Raw genomic sequence first — 25,435 nt, 5'->3', positions numbered from 1 at the left:
TTTTTTCATTAGACTTATTGAATGAAGTGTAATTTAGGTTCTCCAGACTGTGTATTAGTGGACTACATGATTAGCTAGGATTATGTTAGTAAAAGTCTGTCAGTTATTAAATTAAACCTTGAATTGAAATAAAGAACAAACAGCCCCATTAGGTAGTGCTATAATAAACATTAAAAAAAACTTCATTACTTTTAAGTAACTTCAGTTTGAAAGTTGTATTTTACTTGTTGAGTATTATCAGTTGTTTACACAAAACACTTCGAAAACACTTTGTTTTTTCATTGTTTATAGGGCTTTGTTATCAGGACATTGTGTTGTCAAACCTGTGGAAATTCATATGTAGTTTGGGACCTGGTGGAGGCCTAAAATCATTTCTTGATCATCTAGCCATGACGTCGAAGATATGTACACCTGAGTTGCAGATACTTATTTTATTCTGTGACTGTGCTACTCATCTCATCACGTGAGTCTTCCTGTTTAACTTTTGTTCTGATATGTTAGCTTGTGGCTCTATACCACAGTGCAAGTGATTTTAGCACTTCTACACAGTTTTGTATTACTGAGTAATATAAATATTTTTATTTAAAGAGAATATTATTCCCAAAATATTTTCAGCCATGTTTATTCTGTGATAATGTAACAATATGTGAAATAACCTGTTATCTGGCATCACCTTGACTCTGAAGATCACAAATAATAAAAGCAATTTTACCCCTGCACACACACACAACAATCTAGAAGTTTGTGTACCTTTTTGTTTCTTTGTATTTGTAGCATATAATTATTTTATTAGTATACATACATCATCCATTCTCTATATTGGTCAAGAAATGAGTGTATATTAGAAACATTTTTTTTTCATATAATCACTCTAGAATACTGGATGATATGGAGATGTATGATCAACAGAAACCTTTCAGACTTGAAGAACTATCTGCCATTTCTGCCTTTCTGAACCAGTTTGTCTTCAAACTGGTGTGGAACAATTTAATAGGTGCGTAGAATTAATGAAAATGAAATTTTAAACTATGTATAAAAATTATGTTGTGTACAGATGAAAGATATGTGATATTGATATTCTTTTGACAGACCACCTGACTTCTCTGTACTCATTTAAAATATTTATAAATTTAATACTTCTAACTTTCAATATATAACTGTATAATCAAACAAAATTGAAAGCTGCATAAATTATGGTATGTCTGAGCAATGATGATTTTATAGGAAGTAATTTACATTTAATGTCTTACTTTTTTGAAGGGTGGCAAATAAAATAGAGAAGATGCCAAGAGAAGAATGTGTCATGCATGTCACACTATGAGAAATTCAAGATTTTTCTTTAAAATTGCCTTTTAGAATTAAGAACTCAAAACTTATATACTACTTGAATATGGATTATTAACTAATATTTTATGCTATACTAAATTGTATAACATAAACAAAAAGTAGTTTAATAAAACTTGGTATCTTGCAAAATAAAGGATACCCAAGACAACATAGTTCATAGGCATTTGGAGTTTAATTATATTTTTAAAAAAGTTTTTAAATAACTACAATTGTGACTTGCCTCTGCATTTAATATAAAAGCTTACAGTTTTTAAATTTATATCCAAGATGTTTCTTAAAAGTGATATATACTTATTTTCAACAGTATATATATATATTCCAATTTTAAGTCATCTGTAATGTCTAAGTGAAGTGGTTACTTTACAGATCTAAAAACTAACAACAACAATTATCTACTCAATTCGGCACATACGCTGTTAATGTTGCTGTACAAACGTGATTGTCGGCGTCCATATACCTCTCCAGATCATTGGCTTATTAAGTGAGTAACTCAAATTCAATTTGTCTTCCCATTGGTTGACTGTTAAAGTATGTGGCTTTTTTTAAAAGTTTTATACACTAGTAAACTTTGATAAACTTTATTATTCCTGTATGATGAGATAAACTCTGCATTTAACAGTTATAATGAAATTCTAAGCTTAGTTCATTCTTCATGCTTGTTTTCTTGTTTCATTTTATGACTATAGGCTAATGCTAATAAGAGCTAGTTTATAATATTATACATGAAAGGATAGTTTTACAAGAGTTCATTTTACAGAAGCAATAACTGTTACACAAACATTTTAATGTTTTCAAACGAGACCCCAAACTTAACCACTTTTGAATAGTTGACTTGTCTTCTTCAAGAGAATAAAAGGTTTAATGAGTGTAACAAAGTATAGAGGCACAGATGTCAGTGTCACTTTAACCAGATATTCAATGTGAATTAGCCTGAAAACTAGCCAGTCATAACCTTGAGCTTCTTTCACAGATATTAAACAAAATAAAAATCATTGCAAACAATTTTTGTGAATTATTAAAAGCACTACTGATCCAATCCATTTGAAAGAATGAAAAATTAAATCTTTGTGACAACTGTAGTTACTTGTTTTCATTGTCATTTCCTAGCTACAGGGAATTACAAATGGTGCTATCCATTGTAATTACAACTTGTGGTTTCAGTTAGACTCTGTGATAAAAAAAATAGAACTGGTGTTACTTTCATGTAATAATTACAGTTCCAAGTGAGTTGTTGTAGTCAGCTTCCCATTCAGTTGTATCAGCATTTACACACAAACAGTATATATACATTAATGAGCTTACATTTATTCATAACAGAAGGAAGATATATGTGCTGTTTTTTATTAACTTAAAGGAAGGACTATTACAGAACTCTCCAATATCTTTAACTGTTTTAGAGATATTCGTGTAAGCAACTTCATGAATGACTTGGAGAAAGGGAAAAAAGCTGCTCAAGTCCTGATGCAGAGAGTTCCACACATAATTCCACATAAAGAGGTATATTTAACATAGCTTTTAGTGTGTATACTAAGTACATTTTGAAATCATTATATTAGCAGCAACCTAATTAAAATGGATTTAATGTTAATATTTTTGGTATAAACATTAAATCCATTTTGAAATCAGTATAATAGTAGCACACTGTGATGTTATGTATGTATGTTAAGTTTATTTTGTAACCACTATAATATAGAACACTTAAGTGTTTAGTATAAATATTGTGCATTTAGCAATAACTAAAATAGTAGCACACTGTAATTTCTGTTGTAATTATTAAGTACTTTTTGCAACCAGTTAAATAAAAGTTACTTCCTTTTGAAAACAGAAATATATTTTTGATTTATTAATCCATAAATTAAGCATTCAAATAAAAAAATGTTAGTCTAATTTCCCTCCCAAAATAATTCAGTAATGTTGTTACATTTCCAAACAATTCTGACTTAATTCTCACTAATAAACTTTAATGGTCAAAAGTCATATTTTTTTAAATCATCATTGTAACTTCTTTTGGATTATTCTACTGGTTCTTTTCCAATGAGATTTTAATGATGAACCTAAATTTTACTCTTTTTGTTTTCTACCCATTGGATAAAGTCAGGCCTGTAATATATATGCCATAAGGTAACTGGAACATCATAACTTTTCATAAACCACCCTTGCATCCTAGCTGATGGCAGCTACCTGCTGAATTTTATATTAAAAATAGTTTATGTATATTTATATGTATGATTTGATAAGAAATCATTCCTTTTAAGAGATGGTTTTAGAATATTTATTTTATAACTTTTTAAGATGAGCTACTCTGTCTGTATTATATTTTTAGGAGAAATAGTTGTTACAAGAAGTATTGAAAATTTATCACAGGGTCTTAGTTATCAAAGGTTTAAAGAAGCAAATCAAATTACTACTATTATTTTTTATTCAACTATCTTAATTAACTTTAATTTACTTTGTCTTTCATGAAAGATTTTAAGACACAACTAAGAGCTGTGTCATTCTTTTCTTACAAAATCATCATATTTTATTTCTAATGATAAAGCTACGTTTGATGGGAGATATTTTTAATTCAAAATTTTCCTGATTAATTCTTTACACATTTATTGTCATGAATGTAAAAATAGGATATTAGGTCTATTTTTGTCTGCCACAAGTCACTTTCCAGTAGGTCCTTTTGCTTACTATCAGAGCTTAGTAGCTAGACTGCCAAAATTATATCTCAAATGTTGTTTAAATCCTGTCAAATATTTTTAATATGGTATAAGACTCTTAACCTTAAGAGTAATTGAGGCCTTTAGACCTAAGAAAAGCTATAAAATCATGTTTGACTGTAAATGTTTGTTCATCATATCTTTTTTCATCCGTCTTTTATGTAAAAAAATTGACTTAGAAGAAGGCAGAACAAAAAGATGCAGTTCAGTGTGATTTCTTCCTCATTTTTAGAACTAACAAATGTCAAAACTTCGACAGTTTGGCCATATTATACCACTGTATTTCATTTTTAGTTACTTGAATTAAGGACTAGTAAGTTATACCTACTAATGATTTGAATATTATACATGATATTCATTCTTTGAAACTTACACCATGTTTAATAGATTAGACACTTTTTAAAAAATATTGAACTACCTTCTTTAATATTGCATTAAATGACATTATAATGATTTATTATTCCATTGTCATTTAATATAGATTTTATTTTTGACTGATAGTCACATTTAATATATGGATATAAACCAAACTACTTGTATTACTTGGTAAAATTTCCAATGCATATTGTTGTTGTTTTTAAATTTTTACTAGTAAAATTTCTTGTACATTACAGAGAGTGGTTCTATTTCGAAAGAATGTAGCAGCAGAGAAGAATGTACTAGGACTAACAGAATCAGCTTGTGCCTCCCCACAGTCGACACTTATTACAGTACATAGATCTCGGATAGTAGAGGTAACCTCACTTCTAATTCATATATTTAATATTTTCATTTACTACATTGCTAAATTTGTCTGTAATTTCAGTTTGTTTAAATACACATGATAATTGATTCAGTAACTCTTTGATTTCACTTATGGTTTACATTATTCACAATATTTCTGACCCATTCATTGTCTTGCCAATTTCCCTTATTATTATTCAGATAGATGAAACAAATATATGATCCAGTTAACTTTATAAGGCACAAGGATTAAAATATGTCTGAATAAATTCTTATAAGTTCACTGATAGTTTAGACAAGTTAACCATTTTGCAATAGGTCATGGGTCAAAGTCCACATCATTTGATTTGTTGACTTGCATTGAAAATTTTATTGAACTGCTGTTTTATGAATTTATTCATTATGTTTGATATCAAATTTTAGACTATAATTAAAACTTCAGTATTATCAGTTAATTTAGAAGAAAATACTAAAAACCATACCTAAATATTGATTTTTTATACTTCATGGGGTATGTTGAATAGAGAATTTGGTTCATTTAATATGTTTGTTATGTCCAAATACAAAGTCTATAGTTTCATACAAATGAGGAACACAAATTACTGATATTGACAAGCTAGAATATATAATAAGAGCCTTCTGTCTTTTATATATGCTGAGATATCACTCAGGTTTTGAAAAACACACTGTGATACCACTCAACACTTTCTGTTTTTGGAAACACTTTCTTATGTAAATGTACTTCTGTCTGTGTTGTGTGAATAACCAATTGAAAACTCCAACTGTCCCTCTTGTGACATTCTCAGCCATTATGAAATATTGTTACATTAACTCATTTTTTCAATCCAAGAACTCAAACTGGTAAGGTGAGTCTTTAGTCAGCTTGAAAATTTCATATCTTTTAGATCCAAATACAGCTTACTTATTAAGTTTGATAGATTATAGTGGAAGTAGTAATTTATGAGTTTTAATTATTTCAAATGTGTATATAACACCTATAATGAATTATTTCACATCCTCCACATGCAAAATTTGATAGACTTAGAAATCTGTTGCAAGCAGCAAATAGATTACAAGAAGAAATAATAGTTTGCTATACTTCTTTATTTACTGTTCTGTATTTTAAGAAAAATAACATTGAAGACTTCTTTGTAAATATTAATACTATACGTATACAAATATAATATATTATAAATGAAATGTATGTTACAAAATACGTCCACTAAAGCACAACAAAGACAGGTCACTTTGTAAAGAAAGGTTTCATAGTTTTGGGTCTAGTAATATGAGTGCATGTGTACCACATTAATGCAACTTCTATAATATTAGCAAGACAGAAAAGAAATCTAATTTTTATGGTGTGTGTGAGACCAAGTCAAATTGACAAACCTTATAAAGAAAATAACAGACAGAGTATAAAGTTTTACTGAAAACAAATGTTTAAAATGTATTTACAATGTTTCGGAGATTACACAAATAATATTTGTGATTTTGAGACGAACAGTTTTTATTAATCATAACATGAAAATCACATTACACTTGGACTAGTAATGAAACAGACTCAATATATTCACACAGCAATGTTTAGTAAAACTACTTTGTTAAAAATATGATTTTTGTATACAAATGACTTGCAATCTTTACTGAAGGTTTATCAAAAGTTATAGTACAAATACCTAACTAGTAGATTATATCAAGCCCATCACAAAAGGGTTAAAGTGGCTGAAAAGTTTATTATGTTAAGTTCATAGACAAATTAAAATATGTTTGAATACATTATTATATTACCAATCTTCCTGGGTAATTCAGAAAAGTTACAATATGTCTAATGCATTCAATACATTGTTGTTTTTATCTTTTTTTCTATCAAACACAAAACTACGTAACATTTCAAAAATATTATTAAACATTTAAAGTGTATTATTAAATATTATTTTGGTTCATAAAATTCATACTAAATTAACTTGGGATTGGATTTGTGTTGTTTCTTTGATTTTTCATCTTTTTTCATGTGTATTTATGTTAATGGAACAAAGTACAAGCTCTAAACTCAGCTAAACATGAAAAGTTATTGAAAATGAAAAAAAAATTATTACATACCCCAAACCAATCCTCATCAAAAGACCAAGGTGTAGAAATCAACAAACTGTGGAACCCTTACTCAAGGAAATTACAACCAAAACCACACTGCATAATCAACAGAAAACACTTAAGTGAAATACAGCTCTTTTTCTAGGGCTGTACTACATAACCAAAAGGAAACACCTAGTGAAATTCAGCTCTCTCTCCTCGGATCGTACTACATAACCAACTGAAAACTTCTAGCAAACTTCAGTTCTCTTCTAGAGCCACATTACATAACTAACAAAAAACACTTAGTGAAATACAATTCTCTCCTTGAGCAGGATTACATTACCTGTGAAGGCCTACCAACCTTCAACAAAAGAACAAGGTGTGGAAATCAATATACTGTGGAAACTCTTCTCAAAGAAATTACAACCTCAACCATATTATGTAGCCAACAGGAAACACCTAGTGAAATACAGCCCTCTCCTAGAGCAGCATTACTTAACCAGTAAAAAAGACCTACCTAACCAACCTTCAACAAAAGAACAAAGTGTGGAAATCAACAAACCATAGAAACTCTTCTCAAGGAAATTACAACCTCAACCATATTACTTAGTCAACAGGAAACACCTAATGAAGTACAGCCCTCTCCTAGGGTCATACTACATAACCAACTGAAAACTTCTAGTGAACTTTATCTCTCTTCTAGAGCCACGTTACATAACCGACAAAAAACTTAGTGAAATACAGTTCTCTTCTTGGGCAGCATTGCATTACTAGTAAAGAAGACCTAACTAATCAATATTCAACAAAAGAACAAAGTGTGGAAATCAACAAACTGTGGAACCTCTTCTCAAGGAAATTACAACCTCAACCATATTACACAGCCAACAGGAAACACCTAGTGAAATACAGCCCTCTTCTAGAGTAGCATTACATAATCAGTAAGGAAGGTCTAACCAAATAACCTGTTTATAAAAATAACACTGCCCCAGACTTTTCAACATGAAAAAGGCTATTTGTGTAGATCAAAACATCACTACAAAAAAGAAAATGCATCAGACAATTTCCAAAGATCCTAAAGACCTAAACTATAATGAACTGTATTGTAAAGATGGCTGGTATGGGTATTAAAACTTTAATTAAAATAAAAGTACACAACAATATTTCAACCTTCTTAGGTCATCTTCAGGTTAACAAAGAGCAAATTTTCTTTGTTCTGTACTTTATTTTAATTAAAATTTTGATACTTATACCAACTGTCTTTAGAATACATTTTGACTTTGTGTGGGTTTCTCATTATCACGAACTGACAAATATGGCCTATTTGAATGTTGTATATTAGTCTAGACTGACAACTTGTATAATAGTTATTCTTGTGTAAACCATTACTTTTAATTATATTATTTATAGGATGGCTACCAACAGCTAGCTATTCTACCTCCTGCTGCCTTGAAAGGAGTTATAAGAGTGAAATTTATCAATGAACAGGTATGTTAAGAGTAGGAAGATATTAAGAAACAAAAATTAAACTGCTTTTCTTTACTGAATTTATTTTAATACAGCAGTTGATATTCACTGATTTAGACTTTTAAATTATTGGTTTTCTATAGTTGGAGAGCTTATGATCTTAAAATAATCATAATAATATAAGTTATTTCAGTCTTTTGTATCCTGCTGTTTAACAAGCATTATGTACTGAAGAGCAAACCAGTTTCTTGAGAACAAGAAACAAGATAAGTTGTGTTTCTTTGCTATTCATTACAGTATTTAAGAAGTATGATACATGATTTATACATATGCACATGCATGTGTATATTACACATGAACATGCACACTATATGTGCATAAATGTAAATAATTAAGATTACATACAATCCTCAGCTGGGCAACCATATTATTAATTCTGTTTTCAGTCTTATATAAACCTTCATAAGGTTTCACCTGCTTAGCAGATTTGCACTAGGCTTACATTTTTTTACTAACCACTGGTGTAAATTAAATCCTGCTACAAGTTTTTATAGTTGTATAATACGTGTACTAGTGAATATGTAGGCCTACACATTAAACAAACAACTATCCAGTGTTTGCATTGAATACAATAAATTAAGATGTTTTTGGAAATGACAAGTCTCAAGCTTTTTTTTAAACTTTTAAACATGTGGATAATTGAACAACATTGTATCATATTATGTTACCAGGGCCTTGATGAAGCAGGTATTGACCAAGATGGTGTGTTTAAAGAATTTTTAGAGGAAACTATCAAGAGAGTTTTTAACCCATCTCTGAATCTTTTCAAGGTTGGTTGGAACTTTTCAGATGAATTGTTTGGCTGTGGTGGTAAGGAACTGCTCCCAAGATAAACTTAAGTTATCCTTCTGCACAAACTGAATTGTCAAATTAACATAGTATTTTGAGTCATTATCACTATTAAACTCATTTTATTATTGTTATTAAATCTGCTCAATACAGATGTTGCTAAACTGTGTTACAATGGTTTGAGCTATTATAGTTTATTGTTGTTGCTAAACTCTATCACAGTCATTTGAGTCATTATACCTTGTTGTTGTTGTTAAACTCTATCACCATGGTTTGAGCCATTAGAGTATATTGTTGTTGCTATATTCTGTCAGTAGTTTGAACCATTATAGTTCATTGTTGTTGATAACCTCTATTACAGTTGTTTGGACCATTATAGTATATTTTTATTGCTAATCTCTGTCAGTAGTTTGAAGTTTAAACCATTATATTTTATTATTTTTGTTATTTTTTACAGTGATTTAAATCATTATGTTATATATTACTGATGCTAAATCACAGTATTTTGAGCCATAATAGTGCATCAATTATTTATGTTTTTATTTCATGAAATAGTAATAATATTGTATCATAAGAAATAATATTAGATATTTTTAAGTGAAAAAATGTGAACTTGAGGACCTCTGACTAACAAGGCCACTCTCATCTCTAAGCTACCCAGGAGTACAAGAGTTTCCATCAGTGTTCACTTTGAAAGCTTGTCACCACAAATAACATCAGCATACCATGTTATAAGTACAAGGATTAGATCACAGAAGTGTCTCACAGACTTATTGGGTTGAGGAATAATTTGTGAGCATTTTCTCAAGTTAAAAAAATATATTCATAAATGAAATGCTTTCACAAAATATTTCATATCATTTGGTAGATAATTTTTTGCTCTAATAGATGGTGTGTTTGATTTTCATATGTCTTTAATTTTTGCTTTCATTTTCAGCTCATTAAATGGAATGTCAAGTGGACAAAATCGAGCATTTTCGACACCATCTGCTTTTCGCATTTAATTTCTTGCAATTTCGTTTAAAACAATGCATACTATATACCTAGGTATTACATGAAATAAAGTATCATAATAAATGTTTTGGGTTAATGTGTTCATGCATTGAAATATTGTATAGTCTTGCATGTAATGCTTGAATGAAATTATTTAAAAATGCTCACGAATTATTCCTCAACCTAATACAATGATTTATTAAATTTCATAAAATAAATCATTAAATAATTATCATATTATACTGTACCAATTTATATTAGCTATTTTTTGTGAAGTAAAACTTATTGTCTTTCTGTTGTTTGAACATGTAGGTTACAAGTGAGCAGAGACTTTATCCATCTCCCACTTCTTGTATTCAGGAGAATCATTTGTCTCTCTTTGAGTTTGTGGGAAAGATGCTGGGAAAAGCTTTGTATGAGGTAGGTTTCAAACAGGGTTAAATTAATGGTTTAAATTTAAATTTTCAGTTCCTTTTCCCTTCAGTAATTTTATTACTATTGCTGATTGTATATTTCTTAACATTATGAGTAATTTTTGTTTCTTGTTTCTCATATACTTTCATGAATATATCAGTTGATATTATCACTTTGAGTGTGATTGTGACATTTAAGAAAGTAATGCTGTGTGTTACCTCTTGTTAATTCTTTTTCAACCTTAACTAAATTATTCACTGATTTTAATAGCTAGAAATTTTGAAATTCTTTAAATACACAGTAGTGGTTACATAGAATTAAACATTTATTAAGTGAGTTTTCAAAATGTTTTGTATTAAGAAACAAGTAAAGAAATGAAAAAAAAATGGAGCTTTTTTGTTTTTTTTATCTAGAAGGTCTTTAACTTTGGTTTTGAAATTTTAGCATTAGACAAAATAATTCAGAGATAGTTCTGTGACCCATTTTGGAACTAAATTATTGTTTTGAAAGTACTGTTTTTATTTGCAGGGTATTGTCGTGGATGTTCCGTTTTCTTCATTCTTCCTTACTCAAGTTCTAGGACATCAGCACAGTGCTCTATATAGCTCTATTGATGAGTTGCCATCGTTAGATCCTGACTTGTATAGGAGTTTAACTTATATCAAAGTATGTCACTAGGCATGTGGGTGATAGTTTTTTAAATTGGTTTGTTATACATCAAAAATATTATTATAAGAGTGTATACACCGACAGGTACAGTTGGGATGTGAGTTAAAACGTAATTGTCCCCTACAAGTTTTTTTTTTAATAGGAGAGCCAAATTCTTGCTTTGCAGTGATTATACGTAGTTTATCAACTTACTTATCCTTGTTGTCAACTCTGTTAATTCTCAAAGCCCAATAGGAATGTGTATTTGTACAATTTACATTATACTTTCCTTGCTCTCACTCACTCAAAAATGTTAGGTAAAGTTTCAAAATAATTTTAACAATTTGTTTTTTAATTCAGACAGATAAACAGGTTACAGTTAAAATGATTCTGGGAACTAAGTTCTTCCAGGATAAACAAAACTGGTAGAATGTGCATATAGAAAACCAAAGTAGATGAGATTATCTGAAATAGGCAGATGTGTTACTTAGCACCCATTATTTAATTAAAACATTGTATTAAGTAAAAGTTTTTCAACATAAAGTTTAAAAGAAATGAAACTTCTCTTCCATAAATGCAAGTTAAAAAATAAAAGCCTACTATTATTAATACTACTTCTAAAGAATATAGAATTTTTTTATAATTTATGTTACCTTTAACTTCATAAAAAACTTATTACATGGGTCAAAATATTGTTTTTTTTAAATGAACTCACTGTTCTAATTATGAAGTATGTTACTGAATGTCCAGCCATCCATTTGACAGAGACTTCATAAACCTACTTACTCTGGTTTATTGCAGAAAGTTTGTTAAATAAGAGCTGGTAATTTGATTGAAGTTTATCTCTTAGCTGATGATGAATGTTTATGTACAGTCCCTTCTTTCTTTGCACTTTGTAGCACTACGATGGAAACATTCAAGATCTGGATCTAACATTTTCTGTGGATGAGGACTGTATGGGACAACTAGTTACCCATGAATTGATTCCTGGGGGAAAGGCTGTATCTGTAACAAATGAGAACAAGTAAGTTGGTGTAATTTTAGTCCTGTGAATAATACAGAGAATGAAGAACACATACTGTTTAGATTAGAAAGAAACAACGGAAGAGGGTGTTTATGTATAAATTATTTGTATATATTTATTGTGAGGAGAGGAAAACCACTATGCACTTTAAATAAAAGTCCAGTGACACAGCTTTTGAATGGATTGTTTATTTCTATTTATCGTTTTTACAACATTTCAACCATTTATGCGGTTATTATTGGGTAACTATGTCTATTTTTTGAAATAATCAAACAGTATTTCACAAAATGGAGACAGTTACCTGATGACAGCCACACAGATGATTAAAACATCATAAAAAAAGTTAAACAAAAATAAACAACCCACTCAGAAAGCTGTCATTGGACTTTTAATTGTACATATGTTTATTTCTTGACATATGTTATTTTCTCAAAAGGCCCTGGTGGTTAGGGTGCTCGACTCATAATCTGAGGGTTGCGGGTTTGAATACCCATTACACCATACATGCTTGCCCTTTCAGCCATGAGGCATTATAATGTGACAGTTGATCTCACTATTCATTGGTAAACGAGTAAATAACCCAAGAGTTGATGGTGGGTGGTGATGACTGGCTGCCATCCCTTTAGTCTGAAACTAAATTAGGTCTGCTAAATTAGGTATGGCTAGTGCAGATAGCCATCATGTAGTTTTGCTCAAAAATCCAAAACAAACAAACAAATACTTTATAAAAAGTTGTTTTAATTGAGAGATTTTAATTTTGGTACTTACAGAAATACATAACTGTACAGATCCACTAAGTTACTCATCAAAACTGATGTCCATTACTTCTCTTTTGGACAGGATCAGCTACATCCACTTAATGGCACATTTCAGGATGCACGTCCAGATTCATGACCAGACAGTAGCTTTCATTAGAGGGTTTCGCTCTATAGTGAACCCTGATTGGCTGACTATGTTCTCCACTCCAGAACTTCAGAGATTAATATCAGGAGACAACAGCCCAGTGGACCTTCAGGATCTCAGGTAAAATTAACAGTGCATAAAATATTTCAGTCTACTCTGCTTGAGAAAAGATTTAGACAGAGGAGAAGATACTTGAACGTAATACATTAACAAGCCTTTTCAGAAAGTTGCATAAACCATAATAAAGCATACAGTGTTTAATTCCAGTATACTATATGCTTTATTAATCATTATAAAAGAAATTAACATTTTAGCTGTTATTATAATTATGTATACACATTTCATAAATGTTGTTGGATTTCTTCAAATAACAGTAAGTAGTTCTTGTTGTTGTTGTTTTTAATATGTGCAGTATATACAATTTATTACATTTCAGAAAAAGTGAAACATTAACACTAGCTTCATTTTTATATTTTTTTTCTCATTGGCAGGCATGATCTAGTAATTAGCTTATCAGACAGTCGTAAGGCCTGTGGTTTGCATCTAATTGTTATAAAACTGTGCTCCACGTTTAGGGGCTGTGAGTGCATCATAAAAGTGATGGTAATAACCCACCAATCAATTAGAATAACTGTGATTTATTAGTCAGTGTTATTGACTAGATGCCTTCTATTTTATTTGTCAGTTCGAAATTAGTAATAACTAGTACAGGTAGCCTTGTAGTTTTACTCAAATACTTGAACCAAACTAAATTTGTGTATTCTTTTTATAATATTCTATTTTGTTTATGCTTTTTCAGAGACATGATAGCAGTAACTTCAGGTAGAAAATATAATACGATTACTGTATTTGTCCCCTGTTCTTTCAGTTTATTTGTTTATATATATATATGGCAGGAAACACACAAAATACTTTGGAGGCTTTCACAACAACCACAGGGTAATCAACTGGTTGTGGGACATCTTAGAAAAAGACTTTTCACCAGAAGAGCATAGTTTGTTTCTTAAGGTGAGTGATATTAATTACTAAGTATCACAATGTTAAACAATTTAAGTCAGATATAAGCTCAATATAAAGTATTGAAAAAATATAATCTTCATTTCTATACAAAGCTGAAATCTCCATTATTCATTGATTAACCTTATCTTTGTTATTGATTGTTATTTTAAGTAATGTAATTGCATCATACCAAATTTTTCTTTAGAAGTATAAATTGGTGTATCACTCTCCACTTACACCAATGTAATGAGCTTGAAAACTTAATATCTACATTGTATAAGACAAAATTCATAATGGAACATACAGAATTTGATGTAAAATTTATCTTTATTAAAATATACTATGAAAACATTAGTTTATACACCTAGCTGAACACATACATTTGAGAATGGTACTATTAGCTGTCATCAATCCATGATATAATTCTAAAGGCACTTCATATCATCTTCTGGTTGTCCAGAGTTTGTTTTCTAATTTTAACAATTTTGTTCATATTAAAACTGTCCTAAGAAAACGTGTGTTTTATCTAGCTAGAAGGTTAAATGGCCATAAATATTTTCAAATAATGAACGAGTACAAAAGTGAGGGTGTCAATAAAAAAGAAACCTAAACCAATTTTTACCATTATTATAATTTTGTTTTTCTAGTTTGTCACCAGTTGTTCCAAGCCTCCTCTTCTTGGGTTTGCTCACTTAGAACCACCATTTTCAATACGGTGTGTAGAAGTAGGAGATGATCAGGTATCTTAGATAATAAGCTTATGATTTATTTAATTGTTAGTTTTTACCCCAGGCTGGAGGAATGAAGGCTGTAAATATTGTAATTATGCTTTTTAAATAACTAATGAATAAAATATTATTATGTTATCATTCTTTTTTTCCTTTCTGCCTTAGATAAATCACCTAATGTTCTAATGTAGTATAGTAAAATATCACATCATAGGTGTAATTCATCAGCTTTACATTTATTTTGAAAATCTAAAACTAACTTGTTACGTTTTATTGAGAGTTAGTGACAACAACCACTTAATATAAATGTTTTCTTTCATTTGTATTTGTATATTGGTTTTCTTTTTTTCTAAGGAGTAGTAATATCTTACTTTGTGAATTTTAGCCATGTCACGGGAGTTAAGTATGCTTATCAGAAGTTTAAATATTTATGCATTTTCATTATACTTAGCTAACCAGTTGGGTTATATTATTCAAATTTGGGAGTTTGACCTTTGTAGTGGACATAGCACTTAAAAAATAAAAAAAAAATCTTAAAGCCCAAATTTAAACTCATGTTTTGTGATACAGATATTAAAAAAAACATAAAAATCTAATGTTCAGTTACAAAGACCAACATTATATATTTTTAGAAGTATAATTCTAGAAAAGAAATTTTCAATAGGGATTTCTGAAAGAGTATAAAAATACATTCTTATTAGTTTAACTACCATTGAGTCATTTGAAGCAAGATACTAAGTTTTCTTTGTATCATGTCATAGCTTTAATACTACCTTAAAAAAGCATTTCAGGATATATCTAAAAAACTTAACATAATTCTGTTAATAATTTGGTCAGTTGCTGCTTTTTAAAAAAATTAGTTCAAATTGTATTTCAAAAATTATTGCACCAGAAGAAAGCTTGCTGTCAAATTACCTCATTTTTGGAAAATCTTCATAAATTCATGAAATATTCTAATACATTGCAAATAGCACCAAGTGTTTGTGTATATCATATCAGAAGGCTCTCAAATTAATTGTTGCCATACCAGTAAATAACATAAAATCATGTAGCACTTTTTTTTTACTTTATTGTGGATAATTTTTTCTGAAAAATAATATGTATTTCATAAATACTGCAGTAACATTCATTGGTCTCTCAGAAATAGTATACCAATATGAAATATTTGATATATAATATTGAAAAAAACAAGAGTTTATTGTTGAATAGAAATCAGTATCGTGTGTAACACTTTTAAATACAATGAAACGTATGATAACGTTACCTCAAATTAATCAGTACATTTGTAAAAACAAATACTTTACTATAGGTATTGCTTCTTTTTTATTTCATATCTAAATATAAAGTGTGTACTTTAATATCTTCTGTTTTTTAATTTAGAACATAAGTTAAACCAGATAGATTAATCACTCCAAATTTTGTATGTCTTTATGCTTTTCTTCTTTTTTACTTTATTTCAATTTAATCAGAGTTACAGTAATGAAATCTGAACTTTCATACATGGAAAACAAGCAAAATTAATAAAACTTTGTTGGATTAATATCAGGACACGGGTGACACTGTGGGCAGTGTCCTGCGAGGATTCTTCACCATCAGGAAACGAGATCCCATCAACAGACTTCCCACGTCCTCCACTTGTTTCAATCTCCTGAAGCTACCAAACTACCAGAAGAAGAGTACTCTGAGGGAGAAGTTGAGATATGCCATCAAAAGCAACACTGGCTTTGAGCTCTCTTGATTTGCTACACTGACAAAATGTGTTACATCAAGTCATGAAATTGTGTTTTTAAGGGAATATAAATTTTTTAATTTAAGCCACCATTTCTGGATGGTTGTTAGATGTATATATTGATGAAAATAATTTCTAAAAACTATACCAAAATACATGGGTCATTAGGGTGTCCCATAAGAATAATATTCTCATGTATCTGGTGATGGCCAAAAGATGTTAGTATATGTGAGGTTATTACACATGTATAAATGTGCATTATCTACACACAGTTCTTTTATACTAAATGGATCCAAAAATACACATCGTTTCGCTGCTACACACAATCTGTTGAGCTTACAAGACTTGACACATTTTTTTTATAACAAAGAAAGAATAGGTAATTTAACTTAGAGATACCAACAACTCCTAGTATTACATTTTGTTCAATAATGTTTCTTTCAAGAAATGTTGTATGTGATCCTGGAAGGTTTTTCTCCATGAATAACATGACTGATTGTTCAAACATGCCATCAAATACCAGTTCACTTTGTATTTTACAAGTGTTTCTCATCTTCCTGTGAATATAATATAATAAGGTTTTTTTATTCACACTAAGGAATAATTTAGCAGTTGTATGAAACCTTCTAATAATTTTCTTTTTTCAGGCTGCCCCTTGTAAATCTTTCAGTTGTTGAAAGAAAACGTCTTTTACACTAAAAAATAGCAAAAGTCTGGGGTGCCGATGTTGATTAAGCAACTGTGTGCTAAAATGGTTATATTCTGTATTTGTATGTTGTTTAATAAGAAATGTGAAAAAAACTGATTTGGTATAGGGGATTTAATAGCTGTTTCTATAAAACTTAATTATAAACTTCATATCAGTTTGTACTGATCAGCCCAGAAAATTATAAAACAAAGTATGTGGTAAATCACTTGATATCTATAAAAACAGAAATTTATGCTTCAGCCAAAGTTCTATAAACTGTTCGCCTTAATATACTTAATGTAATCTTTAAGCTAGATTCTTCACAAAAGTTTTGTAGTGTACAAACAGTCATAGAAATTTCCAAAAAAGTTATGTATATATTCTTCTACTAACTAGTGTTTTCTTCTAAAACAAGCAAAATCTTTGTTCTCTTGTTATTACATGTAAAATATTTAAAATTACTTATATTAATAAAATTTTATACAAAAATAAATGTAGGTTTATAAGAATAATGTAGTGACACCAGCAAAGTTTTATTCAACTTGTGGATATTTTAGGTTCCTCATTCCCAGAAGATTGGAGGTTCTTGAATCTAATGTGACTAAGAAGTCACATAGTAAAACAGATAGGTAAATAATGTGACTAAACACTTTCAGTAGGTTAACCTTCATCTTTCTGGTGTAAAAAAATTCTTATATACATTTGACCATTATCATTATTATAGATACAAAGGGTGACTCTGAGCTTATATATGTATATGGACACACACACCCAGAGTTGAATTTGTATACTAAGTTCTGAATGTCTTCTTTACGTGCAGCTAGTTACTTATTTTGAGATGTGCACAAATCTGTATGTAAGCTGATGCACTTGTTCAAGTTAGAAACGAAATGTACTGTTGGTGATAACTTTTGGTAAAGCATGTGTGTGTGTCAACGTCTTAATAGGTGAACTGTGAGTGATAAAGTACTAATCACTTGAGACGAGTTAGATTGCACATCATTTTACATGATGAGGAGTTAATCTTTGTGAGTTGTATAAACTCAAAAATTTTGATACAAGTTTATTTTACAACCAGCTTATTACTAAAAATATGACTATATTTGAATAGAGGTTTAACAATGCCTAACCTTTATTCAAATATAGTCATATTTTTAGTAACAAGTTTATTTTACAACCAACTTATTACTAAAAATATGACTACATTTGAAAAGAGGTTTAACAATGTCTAACCAGAATAGGAAGTTAAACAAAAGATTAAAAAAGATTCAGAGCTAGTACAATGTTTCCCTGGCATTTGAAGCTAAATGTAATTTAATGTTTTAAAATAAGAATATTTCTTTTCAAAATACTCTTATTTTACTAAGTGTTATATCTTAGAATGCTCCTGAATTTCTTGGCTCCTCTATCCTCCTCTTGCTGTATAACTCAAGTACAGCTAAGTTCACTCAGTTTCTACACACTGAATTCTTCATTAATTTTTTTTTTCTTTCTGTCATTAGGAAGAAAATTTACCAGGCTTGTTGAGAGCACCCTTCATTCTTGGGCTATTCAGTTTAATATTATTTTCTCACCAGATGTAGCTCTGATCTATTCTGATAAAATAATAATCTATTGAAGTTCAATAGCATTTCGACCTTGAAGTTTGGTATAAATTTGACCACTGACTTCTCCCTTAGCAGAAAATTTTACTTACAAATGCTGTATGATGTTTGTGTGTATTTAAGAGTGTGTACTGAATTTCCCGTCTTTCAGTGTGGTTAAAGAATTGAAAATTAGTGTCAAACATATCTTTATTTTATTTCAGTAAAAACCAAAGACTGCATTGCAACAGTTTCCAATGAAGACACAATGGAAACGTACATAAGTGACATTTATTTCTAAACGTTTGGATCACCCCCAGTGGCACAGTGGTATGTCTACAGACTCGCACTTCTAGAAACCAGGTTTTGATACCCATGGTGAGCAGAACACAGATAATCCATTGTATAGCTTTGTGTTTTGTTCCAAAAACAAACAAACATATTGATTCTTATCACTCGTGTATTTCTTTTTAAGTTTTTATTTGTGTAGGTATGGTACCTCTTCATAGGACCAGTTTAAAGTGTTTGTGTTCTCCAGTAACAACTACAGCAGTAAAATAAAGCTCAGAAGAGAGGCTTTTTCAACAATAGTCCATACAAAGTGCACCTAATAAAACATATGCCAGAGTCTAAACTTTACAGAAGCTCAGGACAAGTTGCAAACTGTTGTGAAAGTTCAGTAAATGTAGAAATATTTAATTATTATTATTTGTTGAAAAACATATCAAATTTAACACACACAAAAAAAATTGAAACCTCTGTATGGTCTAATTTGCAAAACATTTTTTTTTATAAGTTTACTTCAACTGGTATTTTGCCATTTTAGGAGCTGTGAAAGATTAAACTTTAAGCAGAAAATTCCAGCCTTTTAAAGGATATCCATTTTCTTTATGTTGCCGTGTACAACATCTGTGGGTTTAACAATATATAATATAATGCTATTTTATTTTCATTTGGGGATTTATTCACAGCTTGTATTTCATATTTACTTACATAACTCGATTACATAACTCAGTTTCAGAATAATTATTATTTTTATTACTCATCTAAGGTCTATCCAATCTACAAAACAAACACTTACTGTTGGTCAGTAAAAAATAAATTCAGACACAAGGTTCAAAGCTCATAATGTATATTTTTATTTCCTGAAATAATTAATGCATTACTGTTGTGAACAATCCAGAGAAGATTTTCTTTTTCCCAGAGTACAATACTTTTTTTCTCAAGTAATTAATGTTATACTGAAGAAGATAGAGAAAAACTTAGTTTCCTAGAAAACTAACTCCTGTCTTACTGCTATTTCTCTCTCAAAAAATGAAATACACAGTACGCAATATCAATTTTTATCATTACATCAAGTTTCATGACACACACATGAAAAATCATACAGAATATTTGAGGCATTATCTTATGCTTAGTAGACTTTATATAATCTCATGACAGCGAGATTTTAGAGCGAATTCCTTTTTATTCTCTTGAGGCTTTTGTTTATTTAATACCAGCTGCAGTAGATATTTCTTTGTTTAATGTAAGTTTCGATGACTATTGCTTCGTTTTATGTTAGTTTCTGTGATTGTTGCTTTGTGTTTGTTTCTATAACTATTTATTGAAACGTTGTTCTCTTATCAATATAAAAATATACCTACACCAGTCGTTCTGAGATACATTTTTATTTCAAGTGGATTTCTCGTCATTAATAACTATTCCTGTGTTTAATGTTAGTTGCTATTGCTTTGTTTTATGTTAGTTTTGTAACTATTCCTATATTTAGTGTTTATTAAAGAGTGCATCGGTATCTTCAGCACCTAAACTAATATAAATTATGTAGTAAGATATGGCAGGGTTTGTTACATACTCATCTGGTAGGAAGTTCTACATCAGTATCAGTGGTAGAAAGTTCTACATCAGTATCAGTACTTAAGATTCTGTACGCTTTTACCATTATAACTATTTCAGTCCAGAAAATGTCCTGGGTTGTAATGTTTATAACAGCTTTCTGTCACAAAACGTAACTGCTTATGAATTTTGTAAATTACAAAACCGAGACAAAACGTGGTGAGGCATAAAAATAAAATGGACTAATCGTTTTTAAGTTTTAGTTCTCATTTGAATGAGTTTAAGTTTCAAATAAAAAGTTAATGACTTTCAAAATACACGTAGCACCAAAAACATTGGTAAGTCACATAAATAAAAACGATAAAACTTTACTGTTTTCAACAGCTGGATCTTCCCCTTGATGAGAACTAAACCATATTTGTCAAAGCGCTAGGATTTTTATAACGTGTGTGTTAGCAGTGTTTGTAGTTACTAGCAATGTTTCTGTTAAACTTTTGGAAGGATTTTAAGTTAGTAATATAGTATAATTTATTGTCATCTTTGGTCATCACTTAGCAAGTGTATATTTGTGAATTTATATTATTTTGTTCCGTGAAGTAAAATGCATATATTGGTTATAGTGGTTCAGCCTTAAATGTTTGTCTTGTACAATTGTGTATAAAGTTCCTAAAGCAGAACTAGCTTTGCTTTTAAGAAAATGAATTGAGTAAAATCACATAAAGAATGACGAATTAAAATGAAAACAAAATCTCTCGTTTCAATTTTTTTGTCTGCATCTAACATTCTCACATAATGACAAAACTGAGATCGTCAAATTACTAAACATTCACTGCTTGCATTTCGAAGTGTAGAAAAAAAAGGCCTAACTTAGTATTGTTATGCGACATTTATTTTATATACTCGGTCCTATTAAGTGACCATGTATCTACTTATGATTTGTCAGATCTCAGAGTTGTTTAACCCATTTTTTCAAACATAACGTGATTAGTTTGTTGTTGTTTTCAATTTAAAGGTGAATTTTCAACAAATTTAATAATTGTCTTAGAAACTGTACTTTGGTTAGGTATAATTCCTGTGTAGTTGCCATATTTTTAAACATTTTAGTTTTTGAGTAAAAAATGAAACAAAATATGCGGGTCCTGGAACTCAAGTTCCTCTCTATCGTTCGGCTGTTTCCGTAACGTTTTACAACTATGACGTAATAGTTGCCAAACACGCGTCGTTGCGCGCCGACCATTGTGCTCCTTTCAGTGCTGGTGTTTTATGTAAATCTATCTGTGCTTTTTTTCAGATTACATACTTTGTAAGACTATTTTTTGTCTTTATGTTTGTTTTATGATAACATGGTTTACTGCGTTACTTATGGTTGTAAAACGGGTTGGGAACCGGGAAAAAGTTTCTTTTCGTTTCCGTGCAAGGAGAAGGAACCGGCAAGGTGGCGACAGTGGGTGCAGATGGTCAATAGGAAAAACTGGACTCCTTCACACCATGCAAAGCTTTGTCAAAATCACTTTGAACGCTCATGTTTTGTGTCGGATCCCACAGTTTTGGATTCCGTGGGTTTCAAGCCAGGCAGGTTGAGACTGAAAAAACCATCGGCAGTAGATAGGATCGTCCCCACCATCTTTCCTCGTGTAGAGCTGGGGACTGATCTCAGCCTGCAGAGTACAGGTTCCACCCCTCCAAAGCCATCTCTTGCCATCAAGAAAAGGACAAACTTAAAGGTATGTGTGCAGTATAAAGCGATAAACAATAACTAGTATAATATAATAATTTAAAAAGTACAAGTTTTTGAAGAATGTAACTAGACATACACATTTCACATTCATGAGCGTGTTTTGCATTTGTGGCACCTGAAAGTCAGTGAAACCTTGATTTCCTAGTCTAGACAGTGGACAAATCTATCCCAAATAGAGTATATTCCAAGTTTAAAAGCTGGTAAATCATTCTGTAGATGTTTTTTGTATTTTTAAATATGGAAAAATTTGAAGAATTCCATTTTTCAAATTTAACATTTCAAGATAAATTAACTATTCAGACTGCTACATCTAGTTTGATTTTATAAACAGAATTATGACGTATAATTGAAATTCATTTTGTTGCAAGTCATAAATACCCGGTACAATGATTGTGGAAGTGCCGAGTATTAATTACCACAGTCGGTAAAGTATAATCAAATAAAACCCAGTCTGTTATACCAATAATTTATAAACACCAGACAGGTTTCGAGGTGTTTAAAATTGTACGTGAAATAATACAGACCATATTTGTTGTCATGACTTAGGCTTACTATTCTTCCACTGGAGGTATGACCGACTTGCAACCGGTCTGGGCGCTATCAGTATCACTCACAGTCCTCATGTGGAACTGTTCTCATCACTAGAACTTGTCAGATCTGTGTCAAAAGTAACTGTTCTAGGTTCGTTCAGAGTGGGTTTGAATTGATTATGGTGCTACTCGACACTGTTCAGAACACAAAGTCAAAACAGACTCCGCCTCTGTTTCTCCGTATGCACTGGCCATGTTTATTTACATTCAACGCGATGGCGTGGGCAGTTTGTTTGGCAACTATTACGTCACAGTACTTTTCCTAGCGGCAAACGTAAAAACTAAAACGTTCGGATTGCCGCTCGGAAAGGGCTCTTTCTGCACCAAGTTCTATGTTTCATTTATTAGCATATATTTTTTATAAAAAATGTGAACCTGCAAAATTAATCGGTATGAGCAGTTCTTTTGACTGCAAAGTTTTCTTTTTTCTGTAAAATTCACCTTTAAGCTAAAGTAACTGGATATTCTGTGTAAATGATAACTAATAAAATGATACTTAGATGTAGACATTACTTTTTCTCCATCATCTGATAAAGGTTTTCCGTATATGTAAATTGAATAACAAAGAAAGGATAGTACTATAAATATTTAAAACTCGTCTTTCTGCTTTTAGTCGATGTTTGACAAAAATCAGAATGGTAAGGTTTTTCTTTTTGATGACTTTAAATACAAGTAGAAATAAATAAAGAGACATTATTTATAGTTACTGATGTTTGAACGCTAACCGTAAACCAGTTGTGATATTCTGGTCCTAAATATTATCTAGTTTCATATACCATGTAATGTGTGTTATAAATATTTTTTTTATTCACTAGTTGTTGAATCTTTTGTTTAATAATGAATAAAATATGCACACATTGACACACTTGATGTTTTGTACTCTTATTATTATATAAGTTTATAAAAGGTTCGATTCCAAATAACGCAAACATTACCCAACATTAAGTAAATATAATATAATTTCTATTCTAATTAATTTCTATGATGTGTAAGGAAATCAAATATCAGAAAACATCAATAAAACATGAACACTTTTTTCTGATATTTTCATGTGTGAAACTAAGCCTATTAGTTTAAGAAACTAAAAACATGTTTTTGAGCTGGATTTTGAAGTAAAGTTATTTTAAAAATAATAATTATACAGATTACATTGTGTCGATTGTGTGTTTAACTTAGTCTCTTCTTAGAAACACGCTCTTAACTTCTCTAGCTCAAGGAAACTAAGACAAGAATAATTTACTGTTAGGAAAACTGGTCCAGAACGTTTTTACTAGGCTACAGAGAGCTTTCAGCGATGAAAACTAATAAACATTTTTACTAAAGCAAGAACTCCGTTCGGAAAACTGGCAAATGTTTCAACTAGGCCGTTAACACTTTTTTACCCTGCCTCTTGAGTTAGCAAAACTGCTCCAAACTTTATTCCAAGGCCAAGAAAAACACTCATCAGTAAAACTGGGGAAAAATTATTAGACCTTAAAAACTCCTCCAAACTTTGTTTACAAAAAAAAAGCTTATCAGCAAAACTAAAAAAAAAATGTCTTTGTTAGGTCTAAAAATTGGATCAAACTGTTCTCAGGAAACCATCCAGTATTGTTTTTTTGCTATCAAACATTCTATATTGATGATACAATTTCTATTAGTATATAACCATTTCTTTATGGTGGTTGGGGTGGCTTATCAAGTGTGTTGTTTTGTACTGATAATAGCGTGGTCATGTAGGTGTGTGCTTCCTGCGTACAGGTGTTATGACTGTCAGTAGAAGAGCCCTTACGTGATCTGTTACCTTTTGAAAATCATAAGTGATAAAATCTAGGTAGATAGATCAAAGAAAGTAAAGAGTTCAAGTACTGAATATATTTGATAGCTCATTAAATAATGAAGATTACAGCTAACAACTAGGTATCGTAGAGGAAAGTTTTTCGAGCTTTATCCAATCAAATTTATTGACAGTGGGCGTTTCTCTCACGTATACAACTGGTAAAAAACGTAGAAAAAAGTACTCCAGAATACTAAACCAGTTTTACATTCACTTTGACAGCAGATAGATTTGATCATGCAAGTGGAACGTTTCCTGATATAGTTATTACATGCATTAAATATTGGCTACGATGTAGGAATAAGAAAAACAAACAGGAAAACCACACCATTTTATTGTTTATGTCACTATTATACTAACACCTTCACACAGCTGCAAAAGCTATCTGCACAGAACCGTTCCTAATTTTTAATTGATAGATTAATGTAAGACAGCTAGTCAACAGAACCCAGCGCCTTCTTTCGGTCTATGCCCAGCCCTATTACGCGAAAAGTTCTTTGTCCTAGGATAGACCAGATGAAAGAGAAACGCGAAATTGAAAGAACTTCTGGCAGAGTTTCAGGTTATTTTAATACATTTGAG

At 30.4% G+C, this 25,435-nt stretch overlaps 1 protein-coding gene and 1 long non-coding RNA gene across 6 annotated transcripts in view; one reads left to right on the top strand and one right to left on the bottom strand.

Annotated features, from left to right (window-relative positions):
* LOC143253314 (ubiquitin-protein ligase E3B) overlaps nt 1-23,904 on the top strand; it is a 65,186-nt gene extending 41,282 nt beyond the window's left edge. For 2 of the 5 annotated variants that reach the window (XR_013029500.1, XR_013029499.1), the window contains exons 16-30: nt 292-463; nt 876-994; nt 1,714-1,828; nt 2,745-2,844; nt 4,670-4,789; nt 8,259-8,336; nt 9,047-9,145; nt 10,470-10,577; nt 11,100-11,237; nt 12,119-12,243; nt 13,084-13,266; nt 14,043-14,154; nt 14,793-14,885; nt 16,420-17,919; nt 19,098-23,904. Coding sequence is in view for 1 of the 5 variants with exons in the window: in XM_076506988.1 (XP_076363103.1) it covers nt 292-463; nt 876-994; nt 1,714-1,828; nt 2,745-2,844; nt 4,670-4,789; nt 8,259-8,336; nt 9,047-9,145; nt 10,470-10,577; nt 11,100-11,237; nt 12,119-12,243; nt 13,084-13,266; nt 14,043-14,154; nt 14,793-14,885; nt 16,420-16,611 (1,754 nt within the window). In the remaining 4 variants the exon portion in view is untranslated. Of the gene's footprint in view, nt 1-291; nt 464-875; nt 995-1,713; nt 1,829-2,744; nt 2,845-4,669; nt 4,790-8,258; nt 8,337-9,046; nt 9,146-10,469; nt 10,578-11,099; nt 11,238-12,118; nt 12,244-13,083; nt 13,267-14,042; nt 14,155-14,792; nt 14,886-16,419 lie in introns of all 5 variants that reach the window. The other 3 variants (XR_013029502.1, XR_013029501.1, XM_076506988.1) reach the window with 3 other exon arrangements.
* The window catches only part of LOC143253316 (uncharacterized), a 35,623-nt gene continuing 26,477 nt past the window's right edge, over nt 16,290-25,435 (bottom strand). The window contains exon 2 of the long non-coding RNA XR_013029503.1: nt 16,290-16,615. This is a non-coding gene — a long non-coding RNA (uncharacterized LOC143253316). The remainder of the gene's footprint in view (nt 16,616-25,435) is intronic.

The sequence above is a fragment of the Tachypleus tridentatus genome, chromosome 6, assembly GCF_004210375.1.
Source record: "Tachypleus tridentatus isolate NWPU-2018 chromosome 6, ASM421037v1, whole genome shotgun sequence".
Taxonomy (NCBI): domain Eukaryota; kingdom Metazoa; phylum Arthropoda; class Merostomata; order Xiphosura; family Limulidae; genus Tachypleus; species Tachypleus tridentatus.
Note: the sequence above shows the minus strand (reverse complement) of the source record. Positions and strands in the feature narration are given on the sequence as shown.